Here is a 17,192-nt window from a genome sequence, read left to right as displayed (position 1 = left end):
GAGAGAAATTGGCCTATTCTGACTGTACAATTTATGTCACAGCCAGAGCTCTCAACAGGACCTTGGTGCCTTAGAGGTGGTGGTGATTAAGAAAAGTATCTACTTTACTTGTCTTGGTGTCTTTTTCATTTGTTCTCTGAACTAAACGTGTCTAATTTCATTTCTAGACTTAACTGTTACTTGCATGATTAGCATTAATCATTTACTTTTGGATTTTTTTTTCATGTTATATTTTTAGCCTTGTGCCGATCAGTCATTCCTCGTCGACAGACGCAATGTCTGATGCTTCGTCAGAATGTCTCCCACAGCTCTGAGCCGACACTTCAGACGGAGCGTAATGTTGTCTGAAAGACTTTGCCTCTGTCCTTTCCGACACGCCTGCCTCTGACTTGATGTTTCCTCTGGCGCCGCTCGGCTATGGCATGGGATGTTTCCGGTCTCCTTACGAGGCTGCCTCATTTGCATTGTGATTCCATTATCTACGACATTCATTATTAGTTTGTATTTCTCGGCTGGCAAGTCTACTGTCAAAGAATGTCATTGTTGCCATTTAGTTGTCTCTGCATTCACTTTATTTATAGATACAGTGTTAGAGCAGCATATTACTCATAAAGGGTGCCATTGGTAATAATTTAATGAATAGCATGGTGCCCACTGGCAGTGTAAAGGGACAGATTTATTGCACTCTTCTCTTCTCCAAGGCATTAGGGAGAGAGATAGTGTTTCTCTGAGACTTGACAGGCTAAGAGGTCCATGGTAATTCTGCTAATCTGACTTGATTTAACAGCTGATAAGAGAACCTGATGGGTCGACATCAATCAACAAATGTTACAACTCTCCAGGTTTCCATGTGTCCCCAGTTCAGAGCAGATATCTCTAGGGAACAGACTCTTCACAAAATAGCTAGCGTAGATACAACAGTGCCCCAGTTAGGCAGAAAGGGTAGATCTCACACATGACAGCTCAATCCAGTCTTCCCCTATTGCAACTTCTACAGTTTCAAAGCTTTGTCTCATCATTTGTAGACTCCTCAGCGGTGGCATTACTGAAACAATGGCACTCAAAAGTAAAGCTACAGGCTTCAATCTGTTCTCTGTTTTCAAGCACGGGGTGAACCTAGATTCCTTTTGGGCATAGCACTATTTTTCCAAGAGAGGAAGCAAAGCTGCAGTGTTACAGGCTCGGTGCCCCAGTTTTGTCTTGAGACCAATGGGAGATTTTCTTCCCCTCAGGACTGTCCAGCTCCCTGTGGATTGTATCAATCCCAGCCTGCCTTGTATGCTTGAAGCAGTGTCTGAGTCAATGCCTCCACCACGTGCCACTCAGAGATAACCATGGGCACAGATAGATTTTTCAGGATAAACATAGGCCAGGTCCTACCAACCTCATGTAGTGTAATTGGAGGGCACTGTGTGAAGTCCAGCATCCTTTATTGGCAGGGTGTTTAAGACAGGACACTAAAGGAGAATAGGGTACACATTTTAACTAATAGATATCACCATGAAACTTCCCCAGTTGATTACTTACAATACAATAAGACAATTCTTTTTTTGTGTTACAAGTGCATTAGTATAGTTCATGTTTAAATATGCAAATGAGGTATTATCTAATTAAATATGCACTCATTTGCAATGCATGCATTTCCAGAACAGAACATTGGATAAAGCCAGGTTCATAAATCAAATTATTTTCAACAGCCATAGAAAAATCAATTTTCACCATGTTTTTTAGGAATTAAATGTTCCATAAATCTAGCTATGAATGATATATGAACCTACCCCTCTGTACAAACCATCAGAATACAGATAGAATGGAAGAAGACAAGGTTTGGAAGCCAAATAGTCCAAAATCTCAAAATTGGCCAGTGCATTTAAAAAACAATGTTCTTGTCTGCCGTGTTTGGCCTTAAAATAGCCATTAAAGACACATACATACATAACAGAAGCATCGGGTCCTGCTGACTCAGTCTAGTTTTTTCTCCACCCCTTTTTTAAATAACTGGCAAAGTCTGACAACCAAAAAACAACAAATGTAGTTGTCCCAGACTAAGAATTTACATTGTTGAATCAGATTCATCAAGTCTTGCCTATCGCCTGTCGAACACGGCTGTGCTCCTGTATTTTACTTTGGATCATCTTTTACTATTTCAAAGTGCACCCACACTTTAGATTTTCTTTCCCCAGATATTTTCAGTTAAAGGTTTAAATCCCTGCCGCCAAGATTCTCCTCCATGGGTCATGGATCATAGAGAGTGAAACTTAAATCAGTCATGGGGCGGTTGGACTTATTCACGCACAGAGACAAGATTTATTAAAAGCTCCTTTCTTTGCATTGTTATTTACAGCATTATATGTTGATATTTATATTATAAAAAACCCTTCATCTCTCACATTTGGTTGTGATAATGTTATAGGTAATGTCCCTGATAAATAAACAATAAATAAATAATATGCTGTATATTAACTTATTGGGTAGTTATACGTATGTAAAATCTGACATTGAGCACCCCCATTTAGCCAAAGTGGCATGATCCTCATTTAATAACGCCTCTGCGAAGATTCGACTGTGAAATTGGCAGTTGAATCAGGCTCCTTCGATCGAAGCATCACATATTCGACTATTTAGGGTCACCCCTAAATTTAGCTACAACTTCCATAACAATTCTTGAACTTGTTGGTTGATAGCGCTCCCGCCTTTTCACAAGAAAAGTAGCTAAAAAAAAAAATCGACCTCAACTGTTGGAGCCATATATTGTGTCTGTCTGCTCTCATTGTGATTCCCAGTATTATGAATGAAGCCACGCTGTGGGAATAAGCACAAGTAGCAATATGGGTCAGTTATGCGCCTCGCAGACTGTACCACCTTCAAAACTATTTGAAAATGATTTATGGGCATTAGTGATATCTAATCTGACCACTTTTTTCAGTAACGAGTAATCTAACGCGTTACTATTTCCAAACCAGTAATCAGATTAAAGTTACTTATCCAAGTCACTGTGCGTTACTATTTTTGTCATTTTCCTTAGCAAAAATATATATTTTTGCTTTCTTCTTAAGTCTCTGGGAGTGAAGTCACGTATGCGACAAGTCACGTTTTCAGCATGAGGACAGGTCACGTTTTCAGCATGTGGACAGTTCACGTGTACCACGCAGCGACACAAACGTAAACACCAATGGAGGGAGGAGAGAGATGCGCGTTTTCTAGCTGGAAATACAATCACTATTTTGAGTTTGTGTCAGCTAAAGACGGCAATATTAAGGTTCGTTGTACACTTTGTGCTGGTGGCGACAAAGTGCTATCTAGTTACAAAAACACTACGTCAAATTTGAAGAAACATTTGGAGTCGCAGCACTGCAGTCAAACTTACAGAGCAAGTCCCACCAGGTGGTGCGGAGCAAAGAGCAGGAGGTCCCCCACCACCCAAACAACAAAAGCTGGACTTCGGTGCAAAACCAGTAAGTGGGGGAGAGTTGAAGAAGTTGATCGGGCAGTATGTTGTAGCGGAAATGCTGCCCTTAACACGGTTGACTCGCTCTCTTTCGTGCCATAATAAACAAGATCCCTACTACTGGCAATGCCGAGTTGCCTCACAGTAAACCCGGTTGTCATTTTTATATTGAGGCTGTGGGGGTGTTGTCGGCAGTTGTTGAATGTAACTAATAAAGTAACTTGTAATCTAACTTCGTTACTTTTAAAATCAAGTGATCTGTAAAGTAACTAAGTTACTTTTAAAATCAAGTAATCTGTAAAGTAACTAAGTTAGTTAAGTGGCAACACTGATGGGCATATAGCACAAACTTAAGGAGGAACATTGTCCAGCATTTCATCATCTCCGACTAAGAGCCTCTTAGACGTTCTTGATGAAGACCCAGTCAAGAGGAGATGTGTGATTTCATGTATTGATCTCAAATTAGGTCTTGCTTTCTTCGCATTTCTTTGCTAGATAGATGGGCCGCATTCAGCCAAGGTCATAGCTGTTTGTTTATTCAACTTTCTTTATCTCATTCAACAAATCCCAAGGGGTGTGTGTGTGTGTGTGTGTGTGTGTGTATTTACATATGTTAGTCAACTGGGGGATACAATTTGTTTGACATTCAATGTTGAAAAACGTTAAGGAATGATAGCGTTAATGTCATCTTGCGGTATAAATTCCTCTGCTCTTGTTGACATTTTTCTTGTTTTATCTAGCTAGCTTACTGTAATGTCAAACACATATCAATTTACAGGCAGAAGTCAACCTAGAAAACTGGTTCTAGAAATACAATTAAAACTGTTACTGGAGCTGTAAATTAATGTTCCTGAACACATCTCAGCTCCCCTTAGTATGAGCTGATAATAATTGGACATAATAAATTGCATGATCTGAAACAAATTATTCTGATTTGATGAATGGAATAAATTTATTATTTATTTTATCTTATTTCATTCTTAGCTATGAAGGGTGATTGCAGTTCTTTTTACCCTTTATCTTCAAGCAAACGTGTAAATATAGATTAAAAGGAGTGATGAATTATTGTTGGAGACATTGGCGAACATCAAGTTTGATTTGACATTATGATCTATAAGGCCTTTTCATCACGCTCTGATATCTGCCATAGAAAAACTAGGCCAGTGACTACCTACTCATGCAAAGAAAATCATCTCACCATATGCATGTGCTTACTTTTGATCTTGAACATTACTGTACGTTGATTGCTTTCTTCTTCTTCTTCATCTTTATCTTTCTTTCATCCTCATATGATGTCTTCCACATAAAACTGATTGTTTTTTATTGTTTCGCTGCATAAATGTTTATTTTAGACTATCCAAGATTGGGTTGAGCCAAAGGGACTTTGCATACAAGATATCCGCATACTGTAGCTCTCCAGCTTTAATTTGGAGCTACTGTAAAGTTGTAGCTTTGTCACCTTTCTGATCAGATTTGGGCATGCCTTCTCTTCAAGGATCATGTGGAAGAAGAAGAAGCGATCAAACAAAGTGTGACAGGTTAAAGGAATAGTTCAACATTTTGGGAAATACGAGTTAGATGAGAAGATCAATACCACTCTTATGTCTGCCTGCTAAATATGAAACCGGTAGGGGATTAGCTTAGCATAGCATTAAGACTGGAAACAGCTAACCTGGCTCTGTCTAAAGATAACTCACACTCACTAATTACTATTATTTTTTTTTTCTGTACAAAAACTGAAGGGTAAAAAGACAACTTAGACAAGCTATTTCCCAGCCGGATTATTTCTTGGCCAGGACCAGTTTCCAGGCAACCGGCAGAGACTCCACAAAGTTACTAACACAAGATAAAACATGTTAAGTAGTGGACTTTAGAGGTGCTGGTTGGTGGATTGTATTACCTTTAGACAGAGCCAGCTAGCTGTTTCCCCCTGTTTGCAGTCTTTATGCTAAACTAAGCTAACCGGCTGCTGGCTCCGACATGATAGTGGTATCAATCTTCTCAGTTAACTCTCTGCAAGAGTTCCTTAATGTTGAACTATTCATTTAAAATGTAGACAAAGATCCAGTAAAGTTACTTGACATAAATATCTTTAAATCTGGCATTTGGATTGTTGGTGTTTTTTTGTTTTTTTTAAAAGCTGACAGGCCTCATGCACTCATCCTCAACTGCTAATTGAAAGCTTACTCAGTGAAACTCATAAATCACAGAGCACCCATGAATAAATTATGCGACAACAATGGCCATCATCTGGAAATCTTGCACACAGCTTTAACAAAATGCACTGCCGGGGTGGCAGTACGCCCTGCGTACTCTATGCTCTGGCTTGCCCAAAAACAGAAATGATGAATTTGTGGTCTTCCTGCTTGTATGCAAGAGCTTTGAAGACTATGCTACAATGAAGCAGAATGCATAATGCATGAACTTGCTTTTGAACGCCATGCAGTGCCAAACGTAGTCATATTTATTCTTCCCTCGTTGTGCCTTTTCTATCTTATCCTTTCCTTCCTCCCTCCCTTACTATACTTCCTTCCTTATTTGAGCGAGTTTGTTATAGCCCGGTCCATTGTGTCTCATTTTAATTAACTATTTATTTAGTGCTTTACTAGGCCAAGGGAAAGTATAATTTTAGAGAGACAAGTTGTAGCCAGGAAATGCCCTGTCAAGATGAGACTAGCTTTTTCTGTATGCCTTGTCAAACAGTGAAACAATGTGCTCTGGCTTTGTGTTTGTGTGTATCTGTCTCTTTGTTCTTGTATACAGTATCAGAAGAAAGAACAGAGGCAGACACACAGAGAGTGTCTGTAGGTGTTTTCACAGTTTTAGCTTTTTTGTCAGCTGTATCTTTTTGGTCTCGTGGTACTCCTTCTACCCATAGTTATGAGTTTAAGGATGAACATCTGCTTACCTGAGCACCACCTTATCAATTTGCGTTTACACATACTGTATGTGTGTTACCTCATGGATCACACAGTATGTTCCCTAATGTATGCTGAATTCCAGCAACAAGGCAGATGAACTCAGATGCTCTGTGCTTCGTCGGCGTGCCCTGCAGCACAGCAGTGCGCAGCATGCAAATGGAGTTCAGGATGTGTGTTAATTATCCACGCTTGCGTCAGGACACTGCCCATTGTCTTCCAAACCTCTTATGCCACTGGCCCTGCTGATTCAAGGCGGCGAGTAAACATATTAGACTTGTGCTGGCTAATTTCTAGTCAGGGCTTGAATATTCAAAGCTTTAACTTGCTACTAATTTGTATCTTGTTTGTGTGATTGTGTGCATTTTCCCCAACAGAATGTCACCCGCATCAACAACATAGTGAAGCAGGTGCTGCTGATATTCCCACATTTCTGTCTCGGCAGAGGGCTAATTGACATGGCCAAGAACCAGGCAACAGCCACCCTGTTCAGCAGTTTTGGTAAGTGGCCACCACAACTATGACAGCATAACCAATCCTTGGGGGGGGGTAATTTCTAAATCACATGAAGTCCACTGGTAATAGTAGTCCCAGGCAAATAGGGCTTTAGTTATATAAAATTTGTCCTCAAACAAAAGTAAAAAAAACATGTCAATTGATGAAATAATGTTTTGTAATACAGTACACATGTTGACCGTTTTTTGACTAAAGTGACTACATTTTGATTTGATCATTCCTTACCCATGTATTAGACCCTTAAATAACATTCAGACAGGGAGAAGATTGGAACAGGGCTGTAGAGGCGGAGCCGGGTTGAGGAGGCCATCAAGAGACAAAGAGGCACATGAAAGAGGAAGAGAGGTGTTATCTCTAGAGAGATGGAGCAGGAAATAGTGGCTTGAGGAATCATTTGCGACGGTGGCGGAGAGCAGGAAGAGAAAAGCAATCAGAACATAAAAGGGCTAGTGTGGAGAGGGGCTATTTACCAGAGAACGAGACTGAAAGCGCTTTCGTTTTTCTTGTCTACTTACTCTGCCCCCTAAGGCTCAAGGGTTGTTGAGTCTGAGAGAGGGAGGAAAGAGAGAGAGCAGAATGATTAGAGTGGGGGGGGCTGTCACCAGTTTACTTAAAGTGTTCATTAGCCAGAAAAGTTTTTGACATGAAAAGTAGAGGATATCATTGATTTTCTCACATGACATAGGTGACAGCGTTTTTTTGTATTTTATTTTTTAAGGCTAAGTGGCATTTTAAACTGCTGGCTTTCACCAATGAATATGTCTCAAAAACACTTCAAAGAGCTATCAAATTCCAGCTCTCCTCTAACTTTTCACAAAGACATATTTGGCTGTCCATGAAACAATACATACATCTGGTATTTCCATTTTTTTTATGATGTTTCTGTTAAATCGTATTCTGAGCTTGTAGATAAGGGCTGGATATTAAAGGTGCCCTGCCACACAAAACCGTTTTTACTTGTATTTTTTTTTAAATATGTTAGGTCCATATGTGTTTGTGTTATGTCGTGAATGTGAAAATGGACTGCTACCTCCTGTCAGCTCTAGCCACTGAAAAGAAATTAGCGGAGAAATCAGGCCAGTTACAAAAGCTGGTCAGTCTGAAGTGGTGTTGCCTGAGCTCATTACTATTCATGAGCTCGCCCAGTTGTGCTGGGTAAAGGATGCTGATAGCCAGGCTCTCATTGGCTTGCTGTTAGCCAATCAGAGTCAAGCAGCTTAGCTTGTTGAATATTAATAAGAACTGGCACAAATCGAGCTGAGTCTTCCTGCAGGCTTTCTATGCCACGCTAGAATGGCTTGAAACAAGGTAACCAAGGCATGTTTTCCACAAAAAATGTTACAGAGTCCATGGTAGAACTTCAGACATTACCACAAAGTAATGAAATACGTGTGGCAGGGCACCTTCAACATGAAATGACACAGTTTAGTTTAGTTTATTTCAATCAATCAATCAATCAATCAATCACATAAATACACATCACTTACATAACATAAATGGTAAAAACAAAAAAGTGTCACCTTAGTCATCTTAACTCGTTTATAATCAATACTGATCGAAAAGTTGTAGGTTGAAGCATTTGCTTATTACACTTACCCTTTTTACATTCTATTTTATTCTTATTTTGTTCTTAAAATGCATTATCATTAATTAAAATAGTATATTTTTAAAATAGTAAAAAATAAACAAAACAAAATACATTCCCATTCATATACACATTGCCATTCATGCCTCGCTTTTATATTTGTTAATCAACCTACTTTTTAGTATTTTTTTTAAATCTGTGTAGCGTATAACACATTTTTACTTCCTCATCTAAAAGATTCCACGTTTACTCCTTTTGATGATATACATCTTTGTTTTACATTTGTTCTAATCTTTGTTTTACATTTGTTCTAATCTTTATCTTTGTGAACCTTCCCCTCAGTTCATACTTGCTCTCTCTAATCTGAAACTGCTTCTGGCTTCAGTAATAATGCATTTAATTACTTACCATTTTCTGTGTTTATGGACTTTGTTTATGATCATATTTCATGATGTTTTTCACTCTTTTTTTTTTTTTTTTTTTCCTTTATTAGGGGAAGACCGTTTCAAAGACCCACTCAGCTGGGACATGGTGGGAAAGAACCTCTGCGCCATGTCCATCCAGGGAGCTGTCATGTTTGCCATTACAATACTCATCCAGTATAAATTTTTCTGCAAGCCAAGGTAAAAGAGACTATCAACTGTTATTTCAAAGTGAATTAAAGTGTAACTCAAAATTGTCCAAATAGTGCCTCACACGTTTTTATGTATTTCCATCCAGTATTTGTTTCAGTCAGATAAACCATTGATTCTCTATCATTTAAATTAGTAATATACTGGCATATTAATGTTATATAAAACATCTGTGGCACTGTGAATCTGTTTGGCAAATACTGCTCGATTTCTTTTTTTTTTTTTTTTTGTGTTTACTTACTCCAAAAGCAAGGTTGCCATGGAAACTAATGCCTGTGGCTTCTACTATTTATGAAAATTACCGAGATTGTTTCACTGAGCTTAAACTTTGACCGAGATAATTTGTCATGTGAGTTCATGTTAATTTTATTGAAGAGTGTTGTGCCAACTGCGGTTTGACTTCTCTCTGCCAGGCTTATTTCAGGGAAGCCATTATCTGCAGAGGAAGAGGATATCGATGTTGCTCGGGAACGCGGACGGGTTTATGAAGGCAAGGCCCAGAACGACCTTCTGAGAATCTATGATCTCACTAAGGTATTGTGCAGTGCATCGTTTGGCTCTTGTTAAAGTATTGCTCTGGTAGTAGTTCATTCCCACTTTGTCATTTATTTTTTTTATCAAAGATTGATTAATTGCTTTATTCGTTTGTAATCGCTTTTAGAAAATGTGAGATTGTTTTTGATTGTGTAAAACGTCCAACGTATAGACTCAGAAAGCTTCTTCCCTCAGGCCAGCAGGATGGTGAACTCTGGCCTTTAACCTCTGTATATACATGGCCTTGTCTTGCACTTTGTCAATCAATCAATTGCAAATTTGTTTTCTCTGCCCTGCACATTTTCATATTTGCACTCAAGCGTGTACAAAGTACAATGTGTACTGCTCTATCCTTTATTTATTAGGGCCCGAGCGCCGACAGTGGCGAAGGCCCTATTGGAACTGAAGGAATTATTATTTTCCCGGCAAATGAATTGCCTTTTTGAGGGGCTTAACATATTCAAAAAGTCACCAACATTGGCGGTCGCATCAAGTCTGGTGAAAATGTACGTATTTTAAGGGTTTCGGGAATAGGCGCACAAAAATGGCTCGCTAGCGCCCCCTACAAAGTTACAAAAATTGAGCCCCTGCAGTACGTTTAACGTAGACTCACGAAACTTGGTACACATATGTAGCATGTCAGAATGTACAAAAAACGTCATCGGAGCCATACCATAAACCCAACAGGAAGTCCGCCATTTTGAATTGAAAGTTCCAAATTAGTGCGATTTTGGCCATTACCAAATGTTGTACTTTAACGAACTCCTCCTAGAGATTTCATCCGATCAACTTCAAATTTGGTCTGTACCATCTTAAGACCTTAAAGATGAAAAGTTATTAAAAGAAAAACTTTTCATCATAGGGCGTGGCCGTGGCGGGGCGGTCATTTTGTGCGTTTCGCCATCGAAACAGGAAGTGGGTGTAACTCGAGTGTACATTGTCCAATTGGCTCTAAACTTTTCATGATTCATAAGACTCTCTCTCTGAGGACATTTACTGGTCAAAATTGACTCAAAGTCATGGCGCCCCCTAGTGGCAACAGGAAGTAGGCCAAAAAGTCAAGGTGCTAGACTTTAACGAACTCCTCCTAGAGATTTCATCCGATGGACTTCAAATTTGGTCTGTACCATCTCAACACCTTAAAGATGAAAAGTTATTAAAAGAAAAACTTTTCGGTGTGGGCGTGGCGTGGCGGCCATTTTGAGTGTTTAGCGATGAACGAGAAAGTGGCTGTAACTACAGTGTACATTGTCATATCTCATCATCCGATGTCTGAGTGCCGCGCAAATGCACGGCCGCAAGGAGCGGCGTCCGCCAGTGACACAGAGTGTGGTCTAGACCTACTCTATCTGTAAAGTGTCTCAAGATAACTCTTGTTATGATTTGATACTATAAATAAATTGAATTGAATTCAGTTTGCAAGGCAAATGGGAAAGACAGGTTGCGAGTGAGCAGCTGTGAACATTCACAAACATAAGTGGGCATGAGAACCAAACAATTACATTTTAGGGGCGTAAAGGTTTGTGCTCCTATACAGCTCTGGTCCTTCCCCCCCATGCAGTAGGTGAATTTGAGCGTGCTATGACTGTGCGTGCCTCAACACCGCCAAGATTACGGTTCATCCATCGGCAGATGTTCCCTCCCTGCGGGCGGTGTGGCAGCAGGAAGTGTCACCACAGCAGCCTGCTTTGCAGCTCTTGTGCCAACAGCTGGACGATCTAACATCCTATTGCTTCTTACCACCCTTCCTCACTCCTTTACTCTCTCGGTCTTTGCAGTCTCACTATACTTAATCTTTCACTCATTGCTCACGGACACAGACGGGCGACACACTCCATAGGGTAATTACTGAACAAGCGCTGGGTAAAACAGTTGGATGGGTAATGTCTTACAAATCATCTCACAAGGTGAAAGGTGTGGAGAGGAATTTTCATTTTTCAGCTAAAACTTGTTAACTGTAAACTTGTGAAAACACTTCATCTCTACTGTACATATAGCTTTAAAACAGTGCCAAAATGTGAAGATATTAGATTAGATTTGATTGAGCTTGTCTGCTGTTGACAAGAAGCCATTGTTCATACACACCTTGATGGCTGACAATATTTCTCTGAGATGAGACACAGTGGCCCGTCACCACACAAAAACAGCAGTGCAGTGGCAGAAGGCATCAGGATTCTTCCTGCAGTGCCCTCATTGAATCCCACCACAGCTGTGCCCCATCCATTTGGGGTGTAGATAACAAATTGATCAATGAGCGCATGGCCTCGGTGGCCACGCGCCACAAGCTGAGCCCTGTCATAAATCTAAGAATGCCTCTGAAGCGATCGACAGGCCATCAATCATATGTCAGATTCCTGCTCCTCCCTTTCCTTTTCATGCTGCTCTAAACAGGAGCATTTTGCTATGTGCCCCACCTGCTAGCCTCCACTTAGCTGCTGCATTAGTGTCGGCACTGTAATCGATGGAGACTGTAATCGAAGTGTGTCCGTCTGTGAGTATTTTCCAGGCCCAGTGCTGTCAGTTTAACCTTCCAGTCACTCACTAAGTTGACAGAGAAAGTTTTAAAGAACCTTGTGGCAGCTGTTTGAATTTAGGAGCGTAATAAGTGATGAGTGGCACCTTGTGGAAAAGAAACACAGGATTACAAATTGGTGTGAATTACTACAGTTGATATACTGACTGCACAGGTTACACCCCCAATCTGAGTCAATAGTAACAACTCAAGACTATGTCCTTTAATAAAGAGCGCGTTAAAACTAGTTAGCGAGTGAACAGAGCAGTTAGAATAAATACTTAAGGAATGGATAAATGGTTGAAAGATCAAACCTCTGCCACTCCAAGTGGAACTCGTGAAAACTTGATCAAAGTTATTGAAACAATGGGACAATTCAAGTATCCCTTTGATTTGTATAAAAAACATTATATAACAATATCCACTTTAATACAATTACCTGTGTTAAATTGCATTCACTTTAAAACGTTAACATTAACCAACCAAAAAAACGTTTGGATCATGATGGGTGGTGATGAAAAAGGCTTGTGAGGCTACATCAGACAAAAAAGGTTAGGAACTGATGCTTTTAGGTACCTCAGGATAGCACCTCATACTGCTGTGAGCCATTTGTAGAATGAATGGACCATTCTTTTTAGATAAAGCAGTGTCAGTGTCATGGAGCTCAAGCTTGTGATTTTCTAACCTAAATCTATATTTTAGGTTTGTACAACTGCCGCCATCACATTCACTCAACTGTCTCATCTGATTAGACGTCTGCTTATCATGACAGCTGTTGTGGTGCTCGAGTCGGAGGGGAATTATCCTTTAATTGCCTTCCTCCATACATGTATCTGCTGCTTTGATGTGACTTTAGCACTCCAAACTATCACTAAAAAGTAGTATGTGTAATCCAGGTTAATAAGCACAGAGTGCAGCTGCCAGATGCCACTGAAAGAATGATGGATCTACGCAACTCTGCTTTAATTAAGTGCTTTTGATGTGCCAACTGTGTGATAAATGCAATTCCATTATTTGTCAGGCTTGAAGTGGCAGTTCTAAATTTACATTTGCCTGGTAGCATTCTGAATGCGGCTGGGACAGCTGAGTCTTTTTAATGTTGGATATTTGGTTTAGGCATTCTATACAGGAAATATATCCTTCACACTGAGAAAGGAATCCTGTCACTTTTCTGTTTTAAGGAACATTCACTGTTGAAGTCTCTGACACTTATATACTGTACAGGCATTTAAACACACAGCACTCATCGAAAACTATGTTTTAAACTTTTAAAAACCGAAAAAAACAGCCAACTGTAGTCACTCTTTCATAACTCAAAGGGGCACAGTGCTGTCCTTGATTCTTAACTGTCACATTCAGCAACGGCATTCAAACCACTTTGAAAACATATCAAACCCTAACATAGTCTTGGATGTGGAAAAACACCTCATGCACTAAATACCTCATTTTGTTTGCCTGCAGTATTTTTTATTTATTTTTTAAATTGTAAAAAAATGTGTTCACTTCAAGAGGGATCTTTTTTACCTCCTCTGGTGAGATTTTCAGATGATGCAGACTTGGATGCAAAATGTGCATGGATGAGACTGGTCAGCGGGGGAGGATGTGAGTGCAGCATAGAAAGTTTTCAAGTGAGATGTGGAAAAACATCAACCACCTTCTCATTTTCCACTGTCCCTACATGATCTTAGTGGGATACTGACTCACAATCAGAATGTGAGAGGTTTCAAATCTTCTTTGTCCTGAGAGATGGGATTCTGCATCTCATGTGGTCTTTTATCACTGGTAGGAGTTTTAGGGATGACAATGTTAGCTCGTCCAATGGTCTGTCAGTCAATATTTTTATATAAATAATGGGTGCAATGTGAAAGGGGTTGCGTGAAAATTTTCACAAAGACTGCAGTTCCCCTCTCGCTTCCAGAGTTTTAGCTTCTTTCAGCTCATTGTTTTGGGTTTTACTGCCCGTGAATGTTTTGATTCAGTCGTACCGCTCTTATTGGGGTCATTTCCACCAGCCGCAGGCAGCTGTTTAATTTGAATGAGCATCACATTCTGAATTTTTCAGATTAAGGACAGCATGCTTTTTCACTAGTCATCTCTGTATATTGACACCACTAAATGCAGCTGCTGTAAAGCTGGTGTCCATACATAGAATATTGGGTGACTTGTGAGTGTGTTGAAGGTTATTGAAGGTACTGAAGTGGCACTCAAAGTGGAGACAGATTTCCTCATGAATATTGTCACTGCTGTCACAAATACTAATGTCCTCCTCTTTTCCCCCCTGTGCAAGTGTCTAACTTCTTTTTTTACTACCTTTTACCATCTGGCTGGCTCTAAATGTTGCAAATTATCCCTTCTTGATCATTTCTTTTCCTTCACTTTCTCTGTCTCTCTCCCTCCTTCTTTTTCCACCTGCTTCTTCCATCTCTACTCTTCCCCGCTGCTCTGGCCTATCGCTCCATATTTTGTCATACTATCCTCTGTGTTATCTTCCTCACTGTCTGCTCCCTACCCTTCCCTGCCTCCAGCCTCCTCACCCTCTTTCTCTGGCTGGCTGGTTGATTCATTTTACTGTCTGCTCCCTGCAGGTCTACTCTCGGAAGAGCACCCCTGCCGTGGACAGGCTATGTGTGGGAGTACCTGCCGCAGAGGTGAGCCAAATGCTGCTGAATCACACAAGCACCTCTACAATCCTATAGTGTGTTTGCTTTTGTCCATGTTGGACGACTTTCTTGCATTTACACATTTCATTACTTTTTTTAAATTCACCAGCAACACCCTTGTGTGAGAGATGATTTCATTCGCTGTTGCCTGTGAACAAAAACAATGGATATGACTAAATTATGGAATAATAATGATAATATTTACAAAATATTGACACATGAGAGCAGGGAGCAATGAGCAGAAATTCTCTTTGTGGGCTTTGATTTACAGTTTCCAGTTATTTCTCGAAGATTTGAATTGGTGTTTGGCTTCCAAACGCTGCTCACAGAAGGCGTTGGGAGGAACACTAATCTCCTTATCGGGCTTGTTTTATGCCATTATGCTACTGCCAAGCATGTGTGTGCTAAAAACACACAAGCAGGCAAGTAGAAGATCATTGCTAGAGCAACAGGGTCTGTGGGACCCAGTGATGTTTAGTTCAGTACACTGCCAAATTAGCAGTTGGAAACTACAACAACCAAATACAACAAAGTAAACTTTTATAGAGTTTTTGACTCAGGAACCTTTGTGTAAAATGTATTACTCATTATAACATGTTATACACCACCATACACATACTCATGGTCACACACACTGTAGCGCTGGAAGCTTGATTTAAACATAAACTCAAATGCTGACAGGCAGTCGTGCTCGATGGGCTTTCCGGTGGTATCCATCCTCCCTGCCACTGTTTACTCAAAGCCCAATGTAAATGCCAGTAGAATATTATGATTCACAGGGCTCGTCTGATCACACACTGCATTTCCATGCATTATTTACATCAAGCTTAGCACTCTTCTATGCATTCACAAGCACAGGTCACAAACAAGCAGGGATCAATGAATGACAGGAATCAAATATTTATGCCACAGCCAGAGCACCTAAGGCGGGTCACGTGACTGCGGGGCTCCGCAGAGACGACTTCCTGCCGCATTCCCTCCAGAGGGAAGTAAGATCAGCAGCATCAGGGAGATTAGACAAAGAAAGAGAGGATCATGTTTGTTGTAAAAATGTACAGAGGCAGGAAGAAATGCAGTTGGGAATGGTCAGGTTTTTACAATATTTGTTCCTGTGTGCCTGGCGTGTTGATTTAGAGTCTGTTGTTTTGTTTGTGTACAGAAATACATCAATTTGTTATTTTGCTAAACACTGAACTGAACCAGTCATGCATACTCTATAAATTGTAGTTTCAATTATACTGTATGTTGTGAACAAATATTTAGAGAGTCTATAGATAAACTTCATTAAAGGGGTTAATGGAAAGTGTTTATTCAAAAGACAACTCATCTACATACAGAATATTTGAAATGCCATGCATCACCACTGTCTGCTGTCTGTTTTCCAATGAGGCTTGTATCTACAAAACCCAGTTTACCTAATGGAGCCTCCCCATTGTATCCCTCAGTGTTTCGGCTTGCTTGGAATCAATGGGGCTGGGAAAACCACCACGTTCAAGATGCTGACAGGAGACATCCCAGTCTCCGGTGGAGAGGCCTTCCTAAATGGATACAGGTGAGCCTCTAACTCCCACTAGTGCACCAAGTAAGTCATCATAATTAGCCACCCAAGATGGCTGCTCGGATGGGGATCGAGCTGAGGTGGGTTTTTTTTTTTTTATAGCTCACACCCTTTCTCTGCTTCTCTTGTTCTGTGTAACTCAGCTTTCTATTTCTCTTTCTCTCTCACTCTCACACTTCGTTTTTTTCTTGGCTAGGTAGTTTTGATGTCTCTTATACATTCTGCCATATCTGCCTTTTCAACTTTGGTTCTCTCATGTCTCCTTACTGCGATATTCTCAGTAATGCTGAAAACTCTGCTCTCGCTTTCTTTCTGCCTCTTGCACATCTTGCACATATTTCATTCCTTTTCACATCCTCGCCCTGTACCTTGCTGTTTTTTTTGTCTCTGCCTTAAAGAATCAGTCATAAGAAATCTTTTTACATGCCAAAAAAGAAATACCTTGACACTAGCAATAGCAATAGAGACTCAGGCACTTGAGCATAGGTAGGCTTGCTCTTCCTTATTTTTAGGAACAAGCAACTGTGTTTCTTTGCCTTGGCATGCATCTCTGAGGAAGCACATCCGAGCATGGTTGTGTGTAAGCTACGGTTGGTTTCGCGTCACAGCGGTTGCTATAGTGGTTCATTTCTACATCTAGTAATTGACTTTGTGTTCAACAAAGAAAGAGAGCTGAATAGAGCAAGGCCTAACACAGCAATGTTAGTGTTGATTAATGTGGGTAACGGAGATCAAAGAACAATCCCAGAGACCTTTAGGGGAAACAAAAACGATGTAGAAGAGAGAAAAACAGATGTGAGTACACCCACTCTTCTGTTTTCAGCTCATC

General features: G+C 40.3%; 1 protein-coding gene across 7 annotated transcripts in view; it reads left to right on the top strand.

The window, feature by feature from the left end:
• Positions 1–17,192, top strand: part of LOC116039899 (phospholipid-transporting ATPase ABCA1-like) — a 204,571-nt gene that overhangs the window by 162,992 nt on the left and 24,387 nt on the right. For all 7 annotated transcript variants that reach the window (XM_031285034.2, XM_031285035.2, XM_035994053.1 and 4 more), the window contains 5 exons: positions 6,744–6,867; positions 8,961–9,090; positions 9,513–9,633; positions 14,731–14,793; positions 16,251–16,357. In XM_031285034.2, the coding sequence (XP_031140894.1) occupies positions 6,744–6,867; positions 8,961–9,090; positions 9,513–9,633; positions 14,731–14,793; positions 16,251–16,357 (545 nt within the window). The remainder of the gene's footprint in view (positions 1–6,743; positions 6,868–8,960; positions 9,091–9,512; positions 9,634–14,730; positions 14,794–16,250; positions 16,358–17,192) is intronic.

This window comes from Sander lucioperca, chromosome 17 (assembly GCF_008315115.2).
Source record: "Sander lucioperca isolate FBNREF2018 chromosome 17, SLUC_FBN_1.2, whole genome shotgun sequence".
NCBI classification, from domain to species: domain Eukaryota; kingdom Metazoa; phylum Chordata; class Actinopteri; order Perciformes; family Percidae; genus Sander; species Sander lucioperca.
The sequence above is the reverse complement of the archived record's forward strand: the minus strand, read 5'-3'. Positions and strand labels throughout refer to the sequence as shown.